The sequence below is a fragment of the Haemorhous mexicanus genome, chromosome 1 (genome assembly GCF_027477595.1).
Source record: "Haemorhous mexicanus isolate bHaeMex1 chromosome 1, bHaeMex1.pri, whole genome shotgun sequence".
Lineage (NCBI taxonomy): Eukaryota > Metazoa > Chordata > Aves > Passeriformes > Fringillidae > Haemorhous > Haemorhous mexicanus.
The window spans coordinates 155,289,920-155,312,539 of record NC_082341.1 but is presented as its reverse complement, the minus strand read 5'-3'; the positions used below and the strand labels follow the sequence as shown (position 1 = coordinate 155,312,539).

Sequence of the window (22,620 nt, the reverse complement as noted above, 5' to 3'; positions counted from 1 at the left end):
AGTAAAAACAATTCACATGAAACCAATCAAACCACAACCGGTTGGATAAAGAATCTCCAACCATGTGCCAAAGCAGCAAAACACTGGAGAAGCCATCAGATAATTATGATTTTCATTTTTCTCTGAGGTTTCTTAGCTTCCCAGGAGAAGAATCCTGGGCAAAGAGATTTTTCCAGAAAATATGACAGTGACACCAAGTCCATGCAATCCATTATTCCATCCATTCCAGACAATGTCTTCTTATACCCTGCACACTGGGCATTGCTCTGGATGCAGCCTGGCATTAACATCCAGCTGGCACATCCTACAAGGTCCAAACTCAGGTGCCTAAATTCAGTCTGGTTGGATTTGGGCACCTCTTATGGTATTTTGAGACCTGGGGGTGTTTAGCCAGGTCCTCCCTGGGTTTTGGGGACACCCTACTTCTCACCAGGCAGCCAGACTCAGCATCATGTTCCATTTTTCCTGGCAGATTTTTCCATCCTCCAGTCTCAAGGCTTGCCTGGAGATTTTGGCTTTACCTGTAACCCCTGTGTCCCTGAATAACTGTGTCTGCTCCACCTGTGTAGCCTCCAGATGAGACTGTTCAAGTGGTCCTGTGTTTGTTGATAATTCTGTGTCCAATTCTGCCCCAAGGGAGATCACCCAAGTCTTCTGCACCTGAATGGAGCTTTCATGCTAACATGGAATTTGCAGGATTATCATGATGACAGATTGAGATGGTTTTGGTCTTCTTTTTTGGGATTTTTTTTTATTTGCCTCTCCTCATCACTGATTCACCTTCCTGGATCACTTATATATATATTTGACAATGTGGCATCAAGCAAGATGCCTAGAGGAAGCTGGCTGTTAACCTTTTGTCAGGATGAAAACTGACCTACTTTTAATTTTGGGTTGGTTTTTTTGTTTGGTTTTTATTACTTTTTTTTCCTTTCTTCTTTCTCCTGACCTGCTTTTGCATTTGACATTGCTTTGTACCTCTCTCCATGGTAGTTACCTTCTGTAGTCACCTAAGGAGTGACAACATCACAGACCTCTGCAGTCTGAAAAAATAAAATTAAAGCAGCTGGTTTACACTTTCTTTTTCATTTCCACTGAGTTATCAACTTGTTTAAAGAATAGTGAGGGCTAAGTGAGCTGTGATTTTCCTTACAAGGACCAGGCTATCACAGCCTTGCATGTGCTTTGTTGTTTTGCTGTGTTTTAGCCATTTTACCACGATGTGTAAGGTTTTATTACTCTATTCATCATTCAAACAGCCAGGACTTTTTGTAAAGCTCAGTTGTTTGTAACTGGCAATCTGCAACAGGGCTTGTTCCTAAACAGGGATTAGATGTTCCTGTTAGCAACCCAGGGGGATTCTGCAGGTCATTAGGATTTTTTGTCACCCAGAGCAAGGTACTTCTCCCATAACTGGAGGTTTCCAGGGTGTAGATGTCTCTGCCTGACTTTAAAGTCTTAAAATAATCAATGGAAACACACATTTAGAACACAGTCCATCCACTATGATTTTAGACATCTGTTCTGTCATGAGCTGACCCATGATCATCTTTCTCTTAATGCACTGTATAGAATCTCCTGTTATTTATCTCAAGACCTCAAACATCCATCCATAATCACTGATACCTGTAGGCTGGTTCTTCACCAGACTGTTTGGACAAAATATTTTGTGGATTTTTTTTCTTTGGCAGTGATGCATCCCAGTTTCTGTCACCCCCATGTCTTAGAGCACTTGCTCCCTTTGTATCTAAGTTGAGAAGAATTTGTCACCTGAACTTTTTTAAATTGGAGCTTGCATCTATAGAATCATAAAAATCAGAAAATAATAGAAAAGTTTGGGTTGGAAGGGACCTTAAAGATAATTTAATTCCAACCCCCCTGCCCCCCAGAAGGATTCCACCCACTAGACCAGGTTTCTTGGAGCCCTCTTCAACCTGAGCCTGAATAATTCCAGGGATGGGGCACCCCTGGAAGTATTCAAGGAAATAACAGGTATTTGTTTTTCAAAGACCATTTTTGACTTACTTGTTTTGTGCTTCCTCTTCAAAGTATGGCAGAACCAGATGGTTTCTAGGGTGGCTTCTAACCCAAACCTTTCTGACTCAGCTCTCTTGATAATCACAGACTGATGATCCCCTGAGTAAATGCATTTATAAGCCATCAGTCTGGTTAATGAAATCAGAGAAAAAACAATGTCCTGATTTTGATGTGTACTTTTAATTGAACAGATGAAAAGCCTTCCATTTAAGCATGCCAGGGTTATCTAAGTAATATTCTGGCACGTTGCCCTTTTTCACCAACGTGACTGTACATTCCAGCAACAATATGGGCAAAAAATCGATTCCATTGGAAGAAAATCCCAGTAATTGAATCTCGTGTTAATTGCAGCTCAGAAGAAGAAAATTGGTTTTACTATTTCATAAAACTAAGTGAAAATTCGAGTAAGAGAATGGTTGGCCCATGTCAAGGTGTAAATTTTTCTTTTGGTCTTGCAGAATGATGCAAGACCACTTTGATAGGACCTTGAAGACCAGTGGCAGTATCTTCACCCAGGCCAACATTTCTGGTGCTGGCAAAAGATTATTTTTGCTCTAGAGGGGAAGCCATACAAGGAGAGACTGAGGCAAGTTGTTCACCCTGGAGGAGAGTGAGGGGAGACCTCGCTGCAGTTACAATTTCCTTGTGAGGGGAAGAGGAGAGGCAGGCACTGATCTCTTCTCTGGTGATCAGTGACAAGACCTGAGGAAATGGCCTGAAATTGTGTCAGGGAAGGTTTAGGTTGGGTATTAGCAAATATTGGCTCCTGTGAAGTTTTCTTGCTATTTAAAATTCTCCTTGCTGGAACACTGAGCAAACTGGGAACTACCATTGGGCAAGCTCAGACTGAGACCCTAAAAATTTTCCTTGGATGGTCATGGATAGACTGATGTGGGGGTCAGTCTCTTCTCCAAAGGAACAAATGAACAAGAGGAGATGCCCTCAAGCTGTGCCAGGGGAGGTTTAGATCAGATATCAGGAAATAAAACTCTTCACAGAGGTGTTGTCAAGCACTGGAACAGGGAAGGGGTTGTGTCACCATTCCTGGAGCTATTAAAAAATGTGTTGATGTGGCACTTGGGGACATGGGTTTAGTGGTGGACTTGGAAGTTCTGGGTTAATGGTTGGACTCAATAGTCCTAAAGTTTTTTTTATCCTAAATTATTCTATGGTTTTATGAAATACAAGTGTTGTGGCAAGAAGGGAGCTGTCTCAAGGAGGTATGAAAAGCATTCCTTGAGTAAAATTTCTCTCCTCCTGTGCTTTGATCTGGGCTGTAGCCTATTCTAGTTTGATTTAGGTTTTTCTGGATGGCAGGAGGATCACAGCAATCGAGAACACAAAGTACTTTCCCTGGGAGATGAACAGTCCAATTTCTGCATACCAAGGGAGCAGGGAAATTTTATCCCAGGAGCATTAATGGAGAATTTGTCAGAAAAAAAAAGGTGAAAAGTCCAATAGTCAAGTGAAATGCAGCTGAACTCCCCTGAATTTTAACTTTTCCTTGCTAACACACTTCACATTATGGGATTATTATGGGATTATAATGTCTCTGTGTTAAAGGGGAGAGGAAATCCTCAGTGTTCATTGCACTCATCTAACTCCCTTTTCTTCTGGAAATAAAGGGCAAGATAGGGAAAGGGACTGAGGGCAAAGAAAAGGAAAAGAAGAAAATTAAGATTGGAATGAAGCCTTGAAATTGGCAGTTGTCAGCAGCCCTCAGGACAAGTGATAAAATGCTGCATTAAAGTAGCTGCAGTGTGAAATGCCATTGACAGAATAACGAGGATGGGAAATCACTTTATAAATGTGCTTACCAGGATAAACAGATGGGACTGAGGGCAACTCCACTCTGTCACTAAACACTTGAAAGGGCAAAATTTATGGCAATCTATTTTCTGTTAAAAAAAAAAGAAAAAGCCACAATGAAGAGATACAAACCTAAACTCAGAGAGGCTTCAGACAGAGGTGAGGGTTCAGTGCACGTGTAAAGGTGGGAATCAGGGCAGGAACACTCTCCTGTAATAAACCATTTTGAGAGCCCAATAAATCACAATGTGGCAGGGTGTGATGATGCTGAGGGGGGGAGGGGGCTGGTTCCTGACATTTCACACTTTGCAAAGGCAGGAGCCACTCTGCAGGCATGGCTTGGGGTCTTTCATGGGCAAAAGATGCAAAGGGATGTTGGTTCAGTTTTCTGCTGAGCTGAGGCTGGCTGGACATGATGGTGGCCCAAATTTAAAAGATCAAGGAGCCTTTAGACAGTGCTCTCAGGCAGATGATGTGAGTCTTGGGGCTGTCCTGTGCAGGGCCAGGAGTTGGATTCATGATCCTCATGGGTCCCTCCCAACTCAGGATGTTCTATTATTCTATGTTTTTTTGGGTTTGGTTATGGTAACTGAAACTTTATTCCATTTCTGTTCTAAATTGCCTCCTCATATTACCATGCTGCAGTTGTGATTGGTGAGGACTGGACAGAGAGGGAAATCTGGAATTTATACCAAAGAGTCATCAAACAGTGAGAACTTATTGTCACCAGCCAAAACCCCAAAAAATGGCCATTTCCTCTTGCTTTTAGAAGTGTTTGAACTACTTCAGTGACTTTTCAGCATTGTTCATTAAGGCCTGATAAAAGTATTTTTATGTAACTGAGTATTAAAAAAAAATTCAAATACATATGTGGCCTCAAGTTGCACCAGAGGAAGTTCAGGTTGGATATTACGAAAAAATTCTTCAATGAAGGAGTGATAAGACATTGGACTCCATTAGATCCCTAGCTTTCTAGGGATCTAATGGAGTCACCACCCCCAGAAGTGTTCAAAAAATGAATAGATGTGGCATTTCATGATGTGGTTTTGGGGACATGGTAGTATTTGGTCAAAGATTGAACTTGATCTTTGCCTTTTTCCAGCCTTAAAGATTCTATGATTCTCTATCATACTCTATGACAAATCACAATGTGAGGTATGACAGGTCTAAAGTCCTCTGTGCTGGACAATTATTTACTTTGACAATCTGAAATTCCTTGAATGGAAAAATCTAGAATGAATTACCTGCAGTGTTAACAGTAAGCAGCAGTCTTTTCAAGGTATGTTCAGTCTGAAAGCAGCTCCCCAGTTCCTCCAGTTCTCACCCCACCCCTTAGATCCACCCAGCTGTTCCAAGTGCTTTATCCTTTGAGCCAGAGACACTGGAAAGGAGCTGAGCTGGGAATGAGCTGAGCCATCCCCCCTCCCAGTCTAGACTCTCACCTGCCTCATTTGCAAATTAAAACAAAATTAAAATAGCCCATTGAAAGCTAATCTGAACTCAGGGAGCACAAGCTGAGCATGATTGAATATAAATGCTTAAAACTTTCTAATAAACTGGAGGGCTGAATCCAAATTCTCCTAAATTAGCATTTCCTTGGGGAAGGGGCAGTGCAGGTGGGAAGGAAGGCAGGATAACTCACTTCTCTGCTAAGTGACTGGTGGGTTTATAAGTGCAGGAGTATCTCCTCTGTCACTGTAGATGTGCTTGATGGTTTCTAAATGCAGCCCCTGGGACAGGGGCTGGCTCTGGTTTGTTGTCACACACAGCTGATAGATGGCACACTGTTGTCAGGATTCCCTGCTGCAGATGCTCCTGTTCCTTGCTGTTATCTGATTGTTATCTGCTGCTATTTAATGGCAGAAAGTGTCTTTGTGGCTATTGATAAGTTGGTTAATGCTTATTGAGCTTCACCTTTTGTTTTTTTGTGGACGAGGATGTTTAACAGAGCAGAGATTTGCTGAATTTGTCTTAACTCTGAAAGGCTGGGGGAGAGGTGCATGATTTAATCAGTTTAGTGGCTGGAGCTGATGGGGAGTTTGTGGCTGCATTCTGAAACAGTCCCTCTCTCTTTCTGATTCCCAAGGTTTGTATTGATTGCATTGAATATTGGACAAGTGGAGTAAAGAGCAATCTTTAAACATCATCAAGTCCTTTTCTCAGCTCTAAGACATGATCAACAACCTGAATCATTAACTTCTTATATAGATGTCTCCTGTTGCAGTTTCAGTCCATGAATTTCTGTCATGAGGAGGGGGAATGTGGAGAACAGGTTATTCCCTTTCCATTTGCAACAGATCCACTTGTCAGAAAAGCATTATCACATCTTTTGTGTCCCCCCTACCTCTCCAACCCCACACATCCTGCTTTTTCTACACTGAAAACCACACTAATTCCTATTTTTTTCCTATCAGGCTGTGTTTCTAACACTTTTGATCATTCCTATGGCTTCTCTGTGAGCTGTCTCCAGGTGGTCCCCCTGAGATTTGTTGCTCAAAATTGGACACAATATTGTATCTCAAAAGTGCTGTCTTTGTCCCCAGCACCCCTCAGCACCTTTTCTTGTTTGTTTATTTCCTTTTTAAGGACTTTTGCCCAGGAAATTGCCTACTATTCTTTATGTCTAACTGTAGAACTTCATAATTCGTTATTTGGCTTCATCCTTTTTCCTTACAGTGTTTCCCCATTTTAACAAGATCCCTTTGAATTCTAATCATATCTTCTTCCCATTCCTGCAAAATATTGGTTAGCCCTGGATCCAGGAAAAATCACATGAACTCAAGGTATGATAAAATCCCCTCCCTCACCTGCTGCTCACTCTGGTTTTGATGCAGCCCAGGACATGGGTGGCTTTCTGGGCTTTGAGTGCAAATGGCCAGATCATGTCCATTTTTCATCCACCAGCTATTCCCACATCCTTCTCTGCAAGACTGCTCCCATTCCATCTCCCAGTCTGTTCAGGATTCTGGGAATTGTCCCAGTCTGGGAGCAGAGCCTTGTATTTGTCCTCACTGAACTGTGTGATGCTGAAATCCTTTCCATGCATCCTTCCAGTCCATTACCAAAGAGAATTTACCAATGAAAAAAAATAGTTTTAAACTACAATTTCTGAGCCACTTTTACAGTATTTTCACCTAGACTTCATTTGCTCTACTTGTGTATTTGTCATCTGCTGCTTTTCCCCCTCCTCAGGTGTTGTCCTGTCCTAGAAAGGTACCAGGTAACCTTTGACAAATGCACACTTCTTGCTGCTCATTCTCCTGCTGTGTTTGGTGCAACAACAAATCATACACTGGATTATTTCCCCCATCATCTGTAAAACTGGGGCAGCACAGGGCTGGCATTTAGATATCTGGCCTCTAATTCCCAGACTTTGGATTTTGCACTGTTCACTGTCTTTCTTCTGATTCCCCATGAATTTTCAGTTTAGAGCTCTAAGGTTGTCTCACTATTTCTCTAAAAATTTCACCTTAGTATTTATGAGTCCCAGACAGTTTGAAAATACCTCACCCTTAATGTGAGCTCCACAATCCCAGTGTTGGCTCCCCATTGACTCTGAAGTGAGCCAGGGCAAATTGCTGAGCAGTAAATGTAGAAGACATCAACATATAATTCACCAACTCTACACTATAAATAATTCCTTCTTTCTCTAGAGATTAAAATGACCCAGACTTTGTTGTCTGGGAGCATCTCCCCCATCTGCCAGTGACACGTAAGCAAAACTGTCAAAATAAAATGGATGATTAATTGTTTGTATTATATATCCTTTGATCAGAGAGTGAACTGCTTGTTGTTCAGACCCATCATTTTAATTAGTGGATGGAATTGAAATCCACAATTTTGATCTGAGAAAGAACACAAGATTTCTGGATTTGGGGTGGCAGACAGCAGCTGGCATTGTACTGTTTCTGCAAACATAAGAGCTCCAATGGCCACAGCATGAGCAACAAACAGGAGGAGCTGGAAGCCATGGTGCCACTGGAAAGCTGTGATTGGAAATGGGGTGGGATGGCTCACACAGCCAGAGCGCTGCAATGGGTCTCTGTAAACTCTTCAGAAGAGACAGCAAAGGAGGAGAGGCAGCAGAGTAAGCCTTGTGTCAATAGGGCTGAGTGTTCATGGGTCGGGATAATGGGGAAGGCAGCAAAGCAGACAGAAATCCTGGTGGGAATCTCTTATAGACCACCCAGCCAGGATGAAGAGATGCATTAATTTCTCTAGAAGTAGCAGGGAGAAGCCTCATGATCACTGGCCTTTGTCCCCATGGAGGAATTCAATTTAACCAGGTGTCTGCTGGAAATACAACACAGCCAAGAGGAAGCAGTCCTGGATGTTCCTGGAGTGTGTAGCAGATAAATTTCTGATACAACTGGTGAGTGAGCCAACTAAAGAAGCTGTACCACTGGACCTGTTGGGTACTTTTAACCAGAAATTGGAAATTTTCAACTGGATACTGAGCACAGACAATTGGAAAATAAAGTGAACTGTCACACAGCCTTTAGTGTCTGCCCTAGACTTTGGCACCTTTTGTATGATAAGGAGGTGTGTGAGAAATGAGAGCATTTTGGCCTGCTTTTTCTATTAGAAATTTGGAGGTGATCCAGAAGGAAATAAATGAGAAAGAAGTATTAAGTATAATTTATGAAGAGAGATTACAGGAATTTACCAATTGCAGGCTCAGAAAGTGCAGCAGTGATTAGTTGAGCCATGATGACTGTGTAGAAATACTTGATGTGTAATAGCATTGAAAAAAAGGGTACAATAATTTAAAATATTAAGGTTGATGGTAGTAACAAATTACCAAGTACTAACTAAGGACAGAGAGAAATAAATTAAACATTAAGAAAAAAATCCATGAATAATGAGATGAATCATTTTGGATATAATGGATATTTTTAAAAGAGGCAGTCTCTCCTGTATGGAGTGGAGAATAAAACCATGTGAGGGTGTTTGGGAGAGTCAGCTTGCAGGAGGTGATACCCATCAACCTTATTTTGCAAGCCTTTTAGCTGCAGTCGTAATTAATTGTCCTCAGATACTTTAACTCAGCATTTGTGCCTTTTAAATAACCTGCATTATTGACTGGGAACATGTAAGAAAAGTGTCAACAGTAGAGTCTGCAGTCCACAGGACCAAAATCTGGAAGAGCCTACAAAGACCACAGCGTTTGGCTGTGAAATGCACAGGGAAATGGAGGGCAGAGAGGGGTTTTGGTTTTTTTAATTGTGTGGAACATGTATGTCCTTTTTGCCCAAATTGTACCATGGAGGAGAAGGTGAACCTTGAGCAGACTGGAGTTACTGATGGAGCTGGGGCTCTGTGGAGCACTTGATGGCCTGAACAGCCATACCCCTTTTTTTTGGCTGTGCCTCTTCAGTCTCCTGAAGGAAGAGGACAAGATCTCTCCTCTTGAGAGACCCCACCTGGACCTCTGGGACCCCCAACACAAGAGAGATGTTGACCACTTCAAACAAGTCCAGAGGAGGCCACTAAGCCAATCAAAGGGCTGGAGAGCCTTTGCTCTGGAGCCAGGCTGGGAAAGCTGGGATGTCCAGCCTGGAGAAGAGAAGGCTCCAGAGAGTGCTCAGAGCCCCTTTCAGAGCCTAAAAGGGCTCCAAGAGAGCTGGAGAGGGACTTGGGACATGGGATGGAGGGACAGGAGAAGGGGCAATGGCCTTGAGCTGAGGGGAGGGTAGGTTTAGTTTATGTATTAGGAGGAAATTCCCTTCTACAAGAGTGGTGAGGCACTGCAAGAGGTTGTCCAGAGAAGCTGTGAATGCTCAATCTGTGGAGGTGCTCAGGGTCAGGCTGGACTGGGCTTTGATTAACCTGGTTTAGGTGCCCTGCCCCTGGCAGGAGGTTGGAACCAGATGGTCTGTAAGGTCTGATCCAGCCCAAACCTTCTATGATTTTATGATTCCAACCTTCAATGACCTCTGTAAGAGGATGTGGCTCCCTTTGTCTCGTGCACCAAACCTAGAACTCCATTTGTAATAAGGACTGAGTTGTCTCCAGTCTCTGTACAGGGTACAGCAGCTTCAGCCATTTCTAAACAGAGGATTGGCAGCATAGCAGTGTGAGTTGTAAGGAGATGCTGTGCATTTCCCTTGTCCCTTTGTCTCTTTCTATTCAATTAGATATTCTTTTTTAAATTGTCAAGAATAAATAGTGCACCTAAATGAATCACCCTGTTGATAGCTGCAGATCAGACTCTGCAATCAGTGTTTTATTTAAGTAAAATAGTTGAGCAGCGATTGATAATACATGACAGCTTAAGATTGCTCTAATTGCTTGGCTTCCCAGAACACTCCTAAAAAGAAAATGAATTCCTCCATTGTATTTTTTTTTTCTGGCTGCATGACCCTCATGGAAATAAATCCAGAGTGGAGAATTAATAGTGCTGCAAACAAAGTGTAGAAAGTGTTGAAGTTTTTGTCATAATCTTTGCACGGTTTCTATTTTTGAAGATAACATACCACCTGCAATAAACTGCCTTTCCTGGGGCTGGTATCAGTCAGGGTGATAGATTACAACTACTTCCCTCACTGCTGCTATTAGTTTATACATTGCAGCCTGGGGCAGGAAGCAGGAGATGCTAAAGGAAAAGTCAGCATGGAACAAACTGAGTTTGGAATTTGCTGACGGATTTCCATATCTTCGGTGACTTGGTACTCAGGAGACCTCTTTCTTCTGAGCAGCTGCAAAAAAGAGGATCTGTAAATATTAAATGCATTTTATTTTCTTATTTTAAAAAGACCAAGTGCCCCCAACAAGCATTTTTATTGCATATAAAAATAATAACTTTTTTTTCATAGGTTGCTGTAAGAACTCGTATATCTCACTTTCTGCAGTTGAGACCAACGGCTCCTTGGAGCTGTTGGAGAACAAAATAAATGTGCAATACAGACAAATAGTTCCTGTAGGACAGGTACCCACCACATGAAACACTCTGTGACAATTGCATCAAATCACTGTGGTTACTGCTCAGCTCTTGCAGAAAGATAAGGGATCTGTTGCCCATAAAAGCCTTTTCTTGGACTACGCTGTGGATTATTGTTGGTGGGCAATTCTGCTCTGGTTTGCATGGCTTTTATGTTTACCTTTTGTATTGTATTTAATTTTTGCTTTTGGGGTGTCAGGCCAGCAAATTTTACAAACCCTCAGCTACAATCTATATTTGAAATACAAATGGATTTCCTCTACTGGGAGAACCTTCATCTTCACTGAGTATTTTTATTCCTGGTCTACAAAGGCCACAATGTCAGGCATTTCATTATCTCTGTTCATTTTGGGTCCTTCATGTAATTACTTTTGTGCCATTTGATTAGCCTATATACATATGTGAATTAACTCAGAAGGAGCTCCTTAATTCAACTCCAGGGAGCTGGGAAAGGTGAGAAGGCAGAAAATCCCACAAAAACCTTTCTAGCATATCAGAAAACAGAAGCAATATTTCTGATCTGTGAGTCTCTTTCATATCCAGCCCAAGGGTTTGTTGAAAAGCAAAGATATTAATCTTTCTTTAGTGGTAAAGTAGATAGAAACTTGGCTGCAGGAGAGCAAAAGTTTGGATTCATAGTGAGGGTGCAGAAACTTTCTTCTGCAAGCAGGAGACAATAGATCATGGAATCATAGACTGGTTTGGGTTGGGACCTCAAAGATCTCCCAGTTTCAACCCTGCTGCTATGGCTCAGGTTGCTCGGGGTTATTGCTTCCAAATATTCATTGTAACATCCCAGAGTCCTCTTCCAGCGGTGCTAAGGTACAGGAACATCAGACATCCAGTAAAGAGAAATAAAATTGAGGCGCATTCCCATTTGGAGAGCAGAGCTGATGTTCACTCTGGAGAGTAATGGAGTCACTTCCCCCTTGGTTTCCTTAGTTTGTGCATCTCCCTTCCTCTTTCACTCTTTGCTGGCTTTATGAGTGTCTGGTGGAAGAGGAGAGTGGTGGGGATGAAGGAAGGGCAGGGCCCTGCACAATATGTAAATTCACACACTCTTCTCCATGTGGGTGAAATTTGAAACGTTCTCCATTTGTTCTGCACCTCAAATTTGTAGCATAATTATTTTATTTTCCATAAATAAAATAATTATGCTACAAATAGAGGGTCCCCTCTGACCCTCTTTTCCATGCTTGTGAAGCCTCACCTGGAGCACTGATTCCAGCTCTGGAGTGCTCAAGGCCAGGTTGGATGGGGCTTGGAGCAGCCTGGTGCAGTGGAAGGTTTCCCTGCTCATGGCAGGGGTTGGAACTGGGTGATCTGTGAAGTCCCCCCAAACCCAAACTATTCTGTGACTTGATGATTCTGATTTCATGGTGACACAACTGTTGCATCTCAGTTTTCTGATGTGACCCATCGCTCCTGCTCTCACTGATATCAAAACTTTCACAGCATTAACTTGAAGACAAAATGGAATCAACACAGCTTTTTTTTTTTTTTTTTGTTTAAAACGAAGCAAGGCAAATTTTTCTTTTCTTTTCTTTTTTTTTGTTTACTTGCCTGTTATCAGATCATATCAGTGTTCATGCTTATTTTACATCAGAATGTTTAGCCAGGAAAAAGAAGCCTGAGATTTAAGGTCTGCTTTCTGCTACTGTAGACAGAAATAGGCTATGTTTATATCTCTGCAATCTGCTAAGCCTCAAATGTTCATTTAACACCTGGTGTATGTTCAGGGCAAGTTAATCTTAAAATTATTAGTGTCTGTCTCTATGCAGTGGCTGTTTGTACAGGTGGGAGTGTTTGTGGTACATGAGAATGCGTGCATTTATGTGCCTGTATAAATACCCACATGTACATACATAAGGGAATTCACAGACCTTTACAAACTGATGAACTTAAATGAAATTTAGGGTGTTAATTATTTCAACATCAGAATCAAAGTCGGTAAAAAGAATGCTTTATGTGATCTTTGATGCTTTATCATATTTCCACAATATAAAGTGAGGATATCTACATAAAACCAGAAGTATTGATGACCTCCTCCATTAACACATCTCCTATTTCCAGATCCAAAATGTTTTTAAAAGTCAAACTATCTCATCCTATGTTTGTGTTATTATATTTCCCTTAGACATTCCTGACAAGGGGGAATGACTTTAAACCAGTAGAAGGCACTTTAGATTGGATATTAGGAAGAAATTCTTCCCTGTGAGGGTGGGGAGGCCCTGGCACAGGCTGCCCAGAGAAGCTGTGGCTGCTCCATCCCTGGAAGTGTCCATGGCCAGGTTGGATGGGGCTTGGAGTAACTTGGAATAGGGGAAGGTGTCCCTGTCCATGGCAGGGGATTGGAGTGAGGTGATCTTTAAGGTGCCTCAACCCAAACCATTCTGTGATTTCATGATCCTGATTCTGTGATGATAGAACTGGGAGGATTTGTGACCCGGTGGGGGATCCACTTGGAGAACTGCAGCCCCTGGGAAGGATCCAGGTTGGAGGGGTTTGTGGGGGACTGTCTGCCTTGAGAGGGACCCCACAATGGAGCTGGGGAAGAGTGTGAGGAGTAAGAAATGTGTGACAAACTGACCACAGCCCCCACTCCCTATTCCTCTGTGCCACAGCAGTGGAGGAGGGGGAGAACATGGAAGTGAATCCAGGAAGAAGGGAAGGCTGGGGAGAAGTGTTTTAAGGTTTGATATTATTTTTCATTGCCCTACTCTGATTTTGATTGGTAACAAATTAAACTGATTTACCCAAATCAAGTCTATTTTGCCTGTGACAGTAACTGATGACTGGTCTCTCCCTGTCCTTATCTCAGCCCAAGAGCCTTTTGTCGTATTTCCTCTCCCCTGTCCAGCTGAGGAAGGGAGTGACAGAGCAGCTTTGGTGGGCATGTGACATCCAGCCAGGGGCAGAATGAATAAAACACCAGCTGGCAGCTGGCAGGATCTCTATTCTCATCCCTGTTGAGGTGCCCTCTGTGGTGGCCTCAGCTCTCTCTGATGAGCTCCAGGCATCTCACCTCCCACAGCCTCTCCATTTGGATTTGGTGGGCAGGAACCCCCTTCCTGTTGTGTTTCCTGGGCTGGTGTCCTCAGGTAGGTGCTGGACTGGCATCCCCAAGCTCAGCATGACTACTTCAATCATGCAGCATGGCTTTACACTCCCTGAGATGACACAGACCTCTAAGACAGCAAAAGAGAGAGGAAACGTGTGCAGGCAAGAGAGGGAGAGAGAAACTCCACACTCTGGCTGTTGTTGGGTCCCAGAGGAGATCTAACTCAGTCTGTAATTGCTGTTCTGAATGGCTTCTGCCCTCAAAACAATTTTCTGCTGGTCTGTTGTTGCTTAGGCTGAATCAGGTTGATTTATTGAATGTCATTTTTTTCTCCCCAGCCACAGACAAGAGAAAAATATTTGTTGAGAGGCTGCTGCAGCAAGATTTAGTTTCTGCCTATCTTGCATCAGAAGCTTGCTCATGTTTTATATTTTTTTTTTCCTTTTCCTTTCCTTCCCCTGCCTCTCAGAAAGGAATGAGGACAGACAAACACCATGCTTTGATTTGTTTTTCCATGTCCATACATGGTGGACCACAGGGTAGCAGATGCCCCACGGCTGTTGCAGAAGGGACAACACACAAGGAACATCTCAGCATCTCGTTGGTAAAACATGACAGACACTACAAAGGGCTGTTGGTTGATTTTTTTTTTTTTTTCTTGTTTCTTTATTTTTTTCCCCCCAAAGATAACAAGAACAAGGGGTTTGTTTTGCTTTATTGTGTTTTGGAGTGCTTCCATGCGCAGAAATGCACACATGGGCCTCCTAGGACATCTTTCAGGATCTCCTTGGGGTTTCTTTTATAGCTCTCCTGGCTGCTTGCTGCAGAATAAATGACGGGTCAGAATGTGACCTCCCTTGTAAAAATACAGCAGCTCCTGAATATTGAGGCAGCAATTAATTTAAATGCTAATTTATAGTCCTTTAAAAATGGATGGCTGGTTTGTGAGTAAACACATGTGCTAAATAGGATAGACCACTGATACTTTTGATCCCATTTTTATACAACCTAAGGCAAACATTCCTAGAAATGAGTGTTCCTTCCCTTGAGGACCTGAGCTGACACTGATAGAGGAGGCTGGGATCTGTCTCCAAGTGAGAGAGGAATTATTGACTACACAGATTTGTTCTGTGTCCTTCTGAGGAGAACATGTTCCCCTCTCTGGTTTATTTAACACCAGTCCCATGTCTGGAATACAACAGTGTCCTTAGGATATCATTAAGGGCAGGGTACTGTTGGAAGTTTTCAGTGTGAATAAACCTTCACCCCACAAAGCATGAGAGTGGGAGAGGAGAGGTTTGCTTATTTTCTGTCTTGGAAATACTTCAGTAATGCTCATTCTGTGGGGAAATGGGCTGCTGGGATTTATTGTTCCCACACTGGTGACAATGTCTGGGTTTTATAACCTGACTTGCTCGCAAATTAATTTCAAAAATATTGAAACTTTTATCTTGCTAAATCAAAAAATGGGAAATTGACATTTCTGGTTTATCTGCAAAATCATATTTCCAACCATTTTTGTGTCAGGTTTGGAAATTCAATTTTTTTCCCGAAATCTCAGCACTATGCAGTGACATTATTCCCTTATTGAGTCAGGTTAAGTGACTCAAATAGTCCTGCCATTTTAACCTAGCACTTTCTGTTAAGAGCTTCCCAAACTAATTTTCCCTAGTAGGAGTTAATCCTCTGGAACTTAAGGGCCTCATTCTTTTGCATCTCTGCTTTTCTCCTCTATCACTTCTCTGCTTTTTTGGCCATCTTTAGCTGCTGCCATTTCATTTTATTGTTGACTAGTTTAATTCTTTTTGTTCCAGAATGGGTGATATTAAATCCTGCCTACTAATCTGAACAATGGATTTCTCCTTTTTGAGGAGAGAAAAAAAAAAAATAAAAAAAGAAAAGAGGGTTTATTTGGAGCCGTTTAAATCTGTCTCCCTCTTGCTACAGAATATAGTGAATGAATTGTTGCCAGCCAGGAAAGACTGGTGTTAATTAAAACTCAGGGATCCCCAGTCTAGTTAGCTGGCAGGGAGACAGAATTTAGGGAATGGTGGTGGCTGCTGCACTCCTGGGTTCTGTGGAGTCAGAGATTTATGAGGAGCTTTATTTCTTTGTGAATTCTGCAAAGTGTGTGCAAACACGGGGTACCAAAGGCAATCTGATTTTCCTAACAAACTCTGATGCCTGGCAAGTTCAGAGGTACTTGGGGATGGAGCAGACCTGGCAAGAAGGAGCAGGAGAGTAGCTCCGAGGCATATTCCATTATGGAAGGTCTCTATTTCTGGGTATTTTTCTTTCTTCTATTTCTTCCTTTGTTTTCCTTACATATATCAAGGACTTTGAAACTTCACATTGCCAGGTTAAATTATTCAACAGATTTCTTGCTTCAGGTCAGATTGTTTTTGTGCTCTTTCTTTATAGCTCACCCCTGTTTGTTTTTCCTCAAGTGCAGTAGTCGCAGTTTTTCCTTCCTCGCAACTGAGCGCTGGCTCTCACTGATGCATATTTGCTAAACAGTAATTTTAAGTGTTATTGCAACATTATGGGAAGGATCTATGCTCTGCAGCTGGTTGGTTTCAAGTACCTGAATACAAATGTCAAAGCTGCACCAGCACCATTTGCACACAATGTTGAATTTTCTTTCACGTTCTTCTCTACCTCGTGCAATATCTGGGCATCAGGGCACACACAGCCCAACTCCTCATGGCCAAATTAGCTGGGAAGGACCCTCTAAGAAGTCAGTGTATCATCTGTTTTATTCCAGTGGAAATGCTTGGGGTGGGTGGGGGCATGTGTAATTCAATACATTTGCAATAAGCTCTAAGCAAATGTACATGCAACAACATATTTGTGAGTTTTAAGCCACCTTCACCTAAAGTGCTGAAAAAGAAGCACAGCAAAATAAAGCAGATTGAAGTGTTGAAAGGATTGTGGTTATATTGCAAGGAACAGACACAAAAAATTATGTCAGTGGCAATTTAGCCAAGAGAGAAAAATTAGCATTATGGGCTTTTTTAGCATTTTTTTTTGTTTGTTTTTATTTTCCTTAATCATCAAAGCAGTTAAACAAGAGCAGATCAAGACATTAAAGTTAATTCTCAGTTCTTCACATTTTGCTAAACTTTAACTTTCTCCCTTAGAATATTTTTACAAAAAGCTCAGAAAACTTCCCTACACAAAAAAAAAAAAAAAAAAAGATCACCACTAATTTCTCCTCATTTCCCAGTAATGATTTACTAACACACTGCTCAAGTACAATCCCAAATTACTTAAACTTCATTGTTTTGCAAAATATTCTGCAGTATTTGCAAGTTAGGAATAATACCATCTATAATTAAAGCTTCATTATGCTTGACAAATGAAGGAATGAAGCACATTTTGTGGTGCATTACCCAGTCTTTGGTTGGGGGAGTGGTTTTTTGCTTTATTATGATTTCTCAGAGCTTTTTCAATCTTTTGCTTTTCCTCCATCTTCAGTTATTCAACAATTTGGTCTATTCTAGCACTCACAGTGGGACTCCCAGACCTCATTTTAAATTGATGCAGTTCTATTGCATTATGTGTTGAAGTGTTGTGCCAGTTATATTCTCATAGCAAACTTCAGTAGGAGGACATGGATTCATTTTGCACCATTTTCTAAACTTGTTAGTGGGGAAATGGAGTTCTTTAAAAAGCATGCTGGAGGCAGTTGGATCTTTTGGGATGAACATGGAGTTCCAGAGTGGGCCAGGCTGCAAGGGACAACAGTGGAGCCATCTGGTCCCACCTCCCTGCTCCAGCCATCCCAGAGCACAGGCACAGGATTGTGTCCAGGCAGCTCTGAGACTTCTCATTATCCTGCTCTGATTTTGCTAGCAATAAATTCAATTAATATCTGTCTGTTTTGCCCATGATGGTATTTGGAGGGTGAGGTGTCTTGGTCCTTGATTTATGAACCCTTCATTATATTTTCAGTCCCCTGTTTATTTAAAGAGGGGAGTGCTAGAGCAGATTTGGTTGGTGCCTGTCATCCAGCCATGCTCAAACAACGCACAGGGCTCCATGGACTTACAGTTTGCCAGACAGTCTGTGGAATCTCCATCCTTGGAGGCACACAAAACCATGCCCTGAGCACCCTACTTTAGTTGTCTGCTCTGAGAAGGGCTGTTGGCCTGAATAATTTCCAAAGGTTCCTGCCCATTTCAATGTTTCTGTGATTCTCTGATTTGTAAGGCTGAAAAAATATATACATCCATTTTTAGTGTCTTTTTTTCTGCTCTGGTAGTGCTGCCTTACTGGTAGTGCATTTAGCAGTGTCTATATTATTATGTCTATTATTGCTAAACTAATGCTTTTGACAAGAGACAGTGTCATATGATGTCAACATATGCTCACATTTGCTCTTTTATATGGTAAGTGTTCAGAAATGAAGGAAACAAACTCATGGGTAATTTGCTATGTTTTCACAGAGAAGATTTCAGAGCTGAATGCAGTTACTTTTTTTTTTTTAACTACTTGAAAACATATAAATGTATCTGTTCATCAAGCAGCTCTTCCTTTATTGCCCTACCAATAAGGTAATTTCAAATTCAGGCAGTTTTTGGTTGTATCCATTGGTTTATGAATAGCATCAGATGGATGCTGTGCTGAGAGATGGCCTTTTTCTGTGTAGAGATAACAGTCTGGGAGGAATGGCCTGCATCACCAATAACTTTTCTAGAAAGAGAAGTGTTTGCCACTGCTGTTCTTATTGTTTTTCCTCAGTCCTCCACAATTCTGAAAAGCAAGCATAAAATGTGATCATTCCACTTGCTCCTCTCACAAAGCTTGAGTCAGCTGCCTTAGATCCAGCAAACCATGGCTCTGAGGGAATTTTTTTACTATGGGATCATTATAACTTTCCCTTTTACTTCTACACCACTGAAGATTTCTTGGTTTGTGTTTTTCTTTGCCAAGCTGGACCATGGAATGTGCCTTTTGTACTTGGATATTCCCCATTCCTGGGTAATGTTAGGATTTCTTTCTTTACAGAGTGACATGTTGGATGTGAACCAGATCATCAAAGACCTGGCCTCCATGGTGCACGAGCAAGGAGATACAATAGGTAGGTGCCACATAAAAATTATGGGCTTTATTACCCTCTCCCACCATTCCAATGTGATCTTGTCCCTCACAAGCAGCCCTTTGTTGGTGCTGTGATCATTTTCCCTGTGTTTGAGCATTTTGTACATCCAGAGATGTCTGGATTTGACAAGCTGCTCTGTGCAATAAGGTTCTTATGTTATGGACAGTTTGCTGGTATATTTAGCATAAAATAGAATTCACAGGGAGACAAATCCATTCCCTTTTGACTGCAAAAAAGGAAGCTGGGGAATATATAACATTAACTGGAAAGGGATTCAATTCTTTCTTTTCTGCCTGGAACTGTAATTAAAAAAACAATAGTAGTGGCAATTATTATGATAATTATTGATGAAATTAGAGAAAATTGGGGAGCTTTTTGTTTCCAAATATAATTTTCATTCCCCATAGCAGGGTGTGTCTAATTAAATTTACAGAAGCCTGACATCAAGATGTGCCCATATAAAGTCTGAAGTTTCTGCCCATTAGTTGATCTGCTCTTGTTCTGCAGCTACCAATGACTAGGAAAAAACTGGGTGGAGAAAACTGGGGAAAGAGATGAGAGCAGCTGCTAGTCCTGTCTTTGGGAGCAGGCCATCACTGGGAGCCACCAGTTTTTGTGAACAGAGAGAGAAGACACTTTAGATCAGCTCTCTCTGACTTTTGTCCCTGCTCTTTTCTGCTGATGTGAAGAAAAATCAGACTTTTTTTCTCTATCTCTTGTTTTTTATATGCACAATAATAATATGTGGTACTTCTGAAACAACTGTCCACTTCCAAAACTGGGAGCTAATTGTCCTAAAGGCTGGTTGAGGGACCTAAACTCCAGAGCAGCAGGATTTGTGGGGATATTTCTCACCTAAAGGCTCAGCTGGGATTCTCCCTGGTGCTCCTGAGAGCAGGAGCAAGTCCTGAGACAGCCATATGCAGATTTTAAAAGCAGAAACTCTTCTCTGCTGCTTATCAATAACTCTGGATTTCTTTGCCAAGCTCATATCTCTGCAAATTTCCACTACCATAAGGTACTTCCTTTCACACTGAAATGAGTGGTCTATACCCCTCTGAGAAACACCACTCAGGTTCATAGGGGCAGCAAAAAAAAATTAAAATAATGTTTAAAATCAGTTTTTTAGTATATTTTTTTTTCTTCTTCTTTTCTTTCTTTTCTATTTTTTTTTCTCTTGATACTGTTTTGAAAACTTATTTTTTTGCATGGATAACTCTGGAGCCTGATTCATCTCTAAAAGCACATCAGATGCTAATGCCTTGAGGGACATGACAACATACATCAGCTAGCTTCAAGATCCTCACAACCCCTTTTCTTAAGGCAATATTTATTACTTTAAGACTTTACCCATGCATAGAAGCCACCCCAGTATTAACTTCCCTGTGAGAAGCTGTTAGACTAAGTAGGACATTTTGTCTTTGAGCCAGCATAAGGTTTTTGTGGGTTTTTTTGTTGTTCCTCTTACACTCCAGCAGATTTTTAACAGGTTTTTTAAGGACTATCTTTTAATCCTGACAGGCAATCGAGGTATCTTCCCAAGCAATTGCTGAAGGGTCCCACTGTTTATCTTGTGACATTCCTATTACACAAAAGTAAGGGAGATAAAGAATCAGGAGGCAAGAGATGCTGAAACCCCCACAGTGAAAATTCCATGATGACAAGAGACAGCTCTCTTGGCACTTGTTTTATTTTGTTTTTTAGTCTATTCCTTTGACATGCATGGAATGAAAGCTCTGTGTGTGCTTGTCTAGGAAAGCCAGGGAAAATTCAAAACCAGGGAACAGGAGATGAGCCCCTCAGCAAAATGCTCCCAGAGAAAGCCCCTCTTTGGTTCAGCTGAGCTGGGGAGAATTGTGGGGAGAGTTTGTGTGGTCTGTGCATGGCACAGGCAAAGTAACTCTTGCTTCTTACAAAAATCTAAAAGGAATTTTCTGGCATGTGGGCCAGCTCCTTAATGAACACTCAGATAACACTCCCTAGGGGAGGAAGCAATTTCTGTCATGCAGGGAAGAAATACTATGCAGGCTTGGGAGAGGATATCTCTGTAATTTTGTGTCTTCTGCAAACAAATTTCCTGGTCATGGCATCTCTGATACAAATATTTAATTATAAATTACCATATCAGTGAGCCCAAGCCTTTGAAACCAAAACAAGCCAATGGCCTGGGTTAGGTGGGAATCAGCAGAGTCTTCCCAGCAGAATCCTGCAGGAGCTCTTGGCAAAAACATCCCAGTGCAGCTTCATCACATGGGCTGCTGGTGAGGGGAAAGAGGGCAAGGAGGAGGAGACTAATAGGAGAAAACCATAATTGGCTGTAGAATTGGTGTTGGTGACATGGTTTGGGGTTCAGTGGGACCCTGTGGGGGGATTTGCAGCTGCTTTGGAGGGATGGGATCCACCACATAAGGAGAATTTTAGTTATGGTGGGAGAGGGAGGGTGTGACCAGCAGTCCTGTGGGAGCAGAGGACAGAATTGCTGGAAAAAGCAAATAGGGTGGTGTGGCAGGAAAGGTTCCCAAAGCCACCAAAATGAGGTGTGGGCAGGGAAGTGCCTACCAGGCACCACCATCATGGACAAAAATCCCAAATCCTCTGGAGGAGCTGAGCACTCTGAGGTGCTAAATGCACAAAGTATCAGGAATAAACATGAGTTGTTAGAGATCTGTGTGAAGTTGCAGGGCTACAGTTTTTCTGGGATCATGGAGATGTGGTGGGTTGGCCCCTTGATGAAGTGTTGCCTTGGTGGGATGAAGGCTCTTTTAGGAAAGGCAGGGTAGGAAAATGAGGAGGAAGAGTTGTCCTTTATAGAGAGAGCTGCTGGAGTGCATAGGATGCTGTCTGGGGATGGGTGAGAAGCTGATGGAAAATTTATGGGTCAGGATTAAAAGGAGGACAGGCAGAGTGGATGAGGCCCTCTGCAGACAGACAGACAGACAGACAGGAACAGCCTCACCTTTGCAGGCTCTGGTCCTCATGGGGGATTTCAACCACCCCAGTATCAACTGGAAGGACAACCCAGCTGGGCATAAATATTCCAGGAGGTTCTGGCATGAACTGGGGACAGCTTTGGGGATCTGATGTACAAATGGCAAGATCTCCAGATGGCCAGAAGAGGTTCATCTCCAATAAATTTTACTGTCATGGCCGCAGAAGGATTCTGAAGCCAAAGCATCCAGGGATTCAAGACTTGGCACTGTGAGAAGTAAATTCTGTTGGAGGTGATTGCAACAGCAACAATCACTCCTTTCCATACTCATAGATGGCCACTCAGCTGAGCTGTAAGTTCTCCAAAAGTCTGAAATATTCCCAGTATTTCACACTGAGCATCTCTATTTTATAATTGTGAGCTTGTGCTTTGATTGGTGGCACTGGGATGTGGATGCAAACTTCCATGGAATCAGTTTTGTGTCTGCTCTTAGGGAGAAGAGAATCCTTAAATCCTCACTTCCTCTGAAGAAAGTGTCAACAACACAGCTGCTAATATTTGTATTGGAACCTGATGAAAGCAAGTGCATATTTGTCCAGTTGGTAGGCTTCTGTTTGTCTTGTAAGTGAGAAGGAAGTTGACCTGAATAGGAGTTAGTGCTCTCTTTTTATTTTTGCCCATGGCAAAAGTAAATTATCTGTATTTTAGAAAAGCTGTTTTTCCATGCTACCTCTGAATGG

At 42.0% G+C, this 22,620-nt stretch overlaps 1 protein-coding gene across 5 annotated transcripts in view; it reads left to right on the top strand.

Annotated features, from left to right (window-relative positions):
* TSNARE1 (t-SNARE domain containing 1) overlaps positions 1 to 22,620 on the top strand; it is a 450,161-nt gene that overhangs the window by 252,875 nt on the left and 174,666 nt on the right. For all 5 annotated transcript variants that reach the window (XM_059867827.1, XM_059867836.1, XM_059867801.1 and 2 more), the window contains one exon: positions 18,858 to 18,930. In XM_059867827.1, coding sequence (XP_059723810.1) covers positions 18,858 to 18,930 — 73 coding nt within the window. The remainder of the gene's footprint in view (positions 1 to 18,857; positions 18,931 to 22,620) is intronic.